Source organism: Sturnira hondurensis, unplaced genomic scaffold (assembly GCF_014824575.4).
Source record: "Sturnira hondurensis isolate 20B ecotype Veracruz unplaced genomic scaffold, ASM1482457v3 Scaffold0007077, whole genome shotgun sequence".
Taxonomy (NCBI): Eukaryota; Metazoa; Chordata; class Mammalia; order Chiroptera; family Phyllostomidae; genus Sturnira; species Sturnira hondurensis.
Genome location: NW_028079708.1, coordinates 134,086 through 137,971, shown reverse-complemented (window position 1 = coordinate 137,971; position 3,886 = coordinate 134,086). Strand labels below are relative to the sequence as shown.

General features: G+C 38.1%; 1 protein-coding gene across 1 annotated transcript; it reads left to right on the top strand.

The window, feature by feature from the left end:
- Positions 1–1,323: 1,323 nt before the first annotated feature.
- Positions 1,324–2,369, top strand: LOC118990490 (olfactory receptor 1009-like). The gene has a single exon (XM_037051098.1). The coding sequence runs from the start codon at positions 1,379–1,381 to the stop codon at positions 2,309–2,311; it is 933 nt and encodes a 310-aa protein (XP_036906993.1). The 5' UTR covers positions 1,324–1,378; the 3' UTR covers positions 2,312–2,369.
- Positions 2,370–3,886: the final 1,517 nt, after the last annotated feature.

Genomic DNA, 3,886 nt, shown 5'->3' with positions numbered 1-3,886 from the left:
GCTCTACAGGCCTTGCTAAAGTCAAATGATGAATTTCAAATTATAAAACTGAAGGAAAAGTGCTTATCATGTAAGTCTTATGTTGTACTCTGCTATTCTTGGGCTCTTAAGTTTTTTTTTTTTTTAAGTAATGGATAAGTAGCTTACTGAACATTTGTACGTTGAGCCTCTTATTCTAAGTGGGTGAGAATCCACACAAATCAAAGACAATAATTTTAGCTATATTGAATACATAAAATATTTAAGTAAAGTTCAGAGAGATCACCTGACTTAACTAAGATCACCCTAATGTGGGTGACATAAGAATCTACAGAAGATACAGAGATGGGAGAATTTAGGCTCTTTTCCAAATTTCTTTCCTGTGCTGTTTTCTTCCCTGCACTGGTACTTAAACTCAACAGTTTCTCTTATCTAATGAGCTTTCCCCTAATGGCCAATGGCTATAAATTCTACACCAGAAACAGAAAGGCAGAAATTTGTTATCCTATACTCATATAGCAATGATTTTCTTGAAATGAAAGGAATAGTGAATACATCAATATTTCCCAGTGTAAGAAAGGGAAAACTACAGGCCATTCTGACAGGTGTTTCAAAGCCCACCTCTGTCAATCAGTAGCATTAAGAATTTGGATTGAGATTCAGTTCTCATGTAAAATAAGGTGATATTTAGCTTGGAAGCTTATTCAAAAAAGTATGTAACACAAAAATACTAACAATTATTGTCCCCTTATTTAGGTGCTCAATAAGATGCTGCTAGATGCTTGGGTGCACTTTCTCATTTAACTCTCACAAAAATGTACAAGGTTGGTGTTACTATTACTATTCTTGTTTCACAGATGAAGAAAAGTAACTTTCCTGGGATGAGAGAAAGTGGATACCAGAGCAGTTGGATAACATGCATTCAGCCTTATGCTATAATCACAAAATGCAAAAAAATTGTCTGAAAATGAGTGACTACTCGTTTCTTATCCAGCTTGCCTCATTTCTAGTCTCTTGTATCATTTCACCAGGAGTGTGACCACATGGTGAACTCAGGTAAAGTTCACTAAGGTGGGAGTTAACAGATGTCTATTGTGGAACCCCATATGCTCAGTGAGTCAACTGAGAGGACCTTGAGCACGCTACTCCTCTTTTCTAGGCTTCCACTTTTTCATCTATGTGTTGATCGATTCTACAGAGTTATACATATTATAGCTATGGGTGTGATCTTTTGGAGTGCTCTCTATTTCATTTTGCATTCCTAGCTACAGCATGTAACTAACATATCATTGTTGTTAGTTCAATTTCTAGTATATTTTTGCTGTGTCCCAATTTTGAAGATATGTTCACCAAATGTTCTGTGACACCTCTGCTCTTCTAGAGAAATCACAGCCAGTCAATGGCCAATGAAAACTACACGAGGGTCACCGAGTTCATTTTCACAGGTTTGAATTACAACCCTCAGTTGCAGGTTTTACTCTTCCTGCTCTTTCTGAGTTTCTACATTATCAACCTAACAGGAAACTTGGGGGTGATTATTCTGATATGTATCAGTTCTCGCCTTCACACACCTATGTACTTTTTCCTCAGCCATTTGTCCTTTGTGGACATGTGCTTGTCCTCAGCTGTGAGCCCCAAGATGCTCACTGACTTCTTTCTGCAGAGGAAAGTCATCTCTTTCCTGGGTTGTGCTTTGCAGCAGTGGTTCCTTGGATTCTTTGTGGCAGCAGAATGTGTTCTCTTGGCATCCATGGCCTATGACCGCTATGTGGCCATCTGCAACCCACTACTGTACTCAGCTGCCATGTCCCAGAGTCTCTGTATCCAGCTTGTGGTTGGTCCCTATGTCATTGGTTTCATGAACACCATGACTCATACAACAAACACATTTCGCCTCCCTTTTTGTGGCCCCAATGTCATCAATCATTTCTTCTGTGATGTGTTCCCCCTGTTTTCCCTTGTATGTGCTGACACAGAGCTCAATAAATTAGTGGTTTTCATCGTGGCTGGAGCCGTGGGAATCTTCAGTGGTCTGATCATCGTGGTCTCCTACATGTACATCCTCACTGCCATCCTGAGGATCCGCTCAGCTGCTGGGAGGCGCAAAGCCTTTTCTACCTGCTCCTCCCACCTGACAGCCGTCTCCATCATGTTTGGTACCCTGTTGTTTATTTACGTACGACCAAGTGCCAGTTTGTCCCTGGATCTCAATAAAGCGGTGTCTGTGTTTTACACAGCAGTCATCCCCATGTTGAACCCACTTATCTACAGCTTGAGAAACAAAGAGGTCAAAGATGCCATCCACAGGACTCTTTCTAGGATGATGACTTGATGGACCTAAATTGTTTTCTGGAAAGAAATTGGTGGAGAAATCTCAATGGAAAGACTGATTGTGTGATTCCTAAGTCTACTTGCAAGTGTCTAGAGTCTGGATGACACCCCTTTATCCATTCATGCATTCACTTGTTTGTTCATCTAGTTAAGAAGTGTAGATTTAGTCAATTAGTGTAGTGTAAATTAGTGTATTATTAAGCCCTGTAAGTGGTTTGTCTCTGCAATATACCCATATTGTAGCTGGAACCCACAGTCCATTTAATGTTGGTCCTCTTGGACACATCACAATCCAATTATTTTCACAAGTGCTTTATTTTATTTCTGTCATTAATTTTCTATCATTCTGCTAATATATGTTCTCTTCCTGCTTACTCCCTGGGATTAGAATTTTAAAATACAGTACTGTATGTTTTGCACTGACATGTAGCTCCAACTAATAAGGATATGTAAAATAAAAGTGATGTGGGATCTTATGTTTAAGTTCATCTGTGGAAAGAAATCCTGGGTTGTCAACATTGATATCGGAGGTGCACTTAACACAAAGAACTATACACCTCTTAGGGAATGAAGATGGACCTATATCATCTCTGACAGATGCTGTGGTTCACAGTGTCTGTTAAGAGTGATAAAGAGACCTGTGCTTATTTTAATGCATTTTATACCTGCAGACACTAAAGTTTGTCAGCATCATGAAGCCCTTAGTATTTTCAATGTTAAGGACTTATTTAAGAAAAAGAAGAAGATCAAAACTATAAGCGGTAAAATCACAACAGTCAACAACTGAATCTAAAAAACACAAAAACAAACTATGGGAATAAGTAGAACAGGAAGAGAATCATAGAAATGGAGATCCCATGGGAGGGTTATCAGTGGGAAGGGGGAAGGTGGAGAATGGGGGAAAAGACAGGCATTGAGAAGAATAATTGGTAGGCACAAAATAGAGAGGGTGATGTTAAGAATAGTATAGAAAATGGAGAAGCCAAAGAACTTATGTGCATTACCCATGGACATGAACTAAGGAGGAAGGATAGTGGAGAGAATGGGGGTACTAGGAAAAGAGTGGCAAAGGGGGAAAATTAGAAGAAATGTAATGCCATAATCAATAAAATATATTATAAATAAATAAATAGCCTCAAAAAAGCAACCAATGAATGCAAATAAGTAAGTAAATAAATAAATAAAAGAATTGTCACCTTCCCAAATAACCCTGCCCTGAAAATTTCATATAGTGATTGTCACTCCTACCTTCTTAACATGATTTGTGTTTTTTCATAGTAATAGACATATTTTTAATAGATGCAACTATTTATTTGTCTGCTATTTGTTATTTCAAATAGAATGTAATTTCTAAAGCAGCAGAATTTTTTTATATTATTCTTGTATGTTGTAGCTCTAATGCCTAGGCACAAGCCTAGAAAACACATTGGACCTTCCATGAATATTTACTGGATGCATAAAAGAAGGAAGAAAATAAAAGTCTTAGACTAAATTAATGCCATATAGAATTGTGTCCTGTTTTCCTGGGTAGGTATGATTTTTGGGTGATGTCTCTTCAATGAATGTAGCTCCCACT

Coding starts and splice junctions, on each gene's coding strand:
- LOC118990490 (XM_037051098.1), top strand. CDS start 1,379: ATGGCCAATGAAAACTACACGAGGGTCACCGAGTTCATTTTCACAGGT.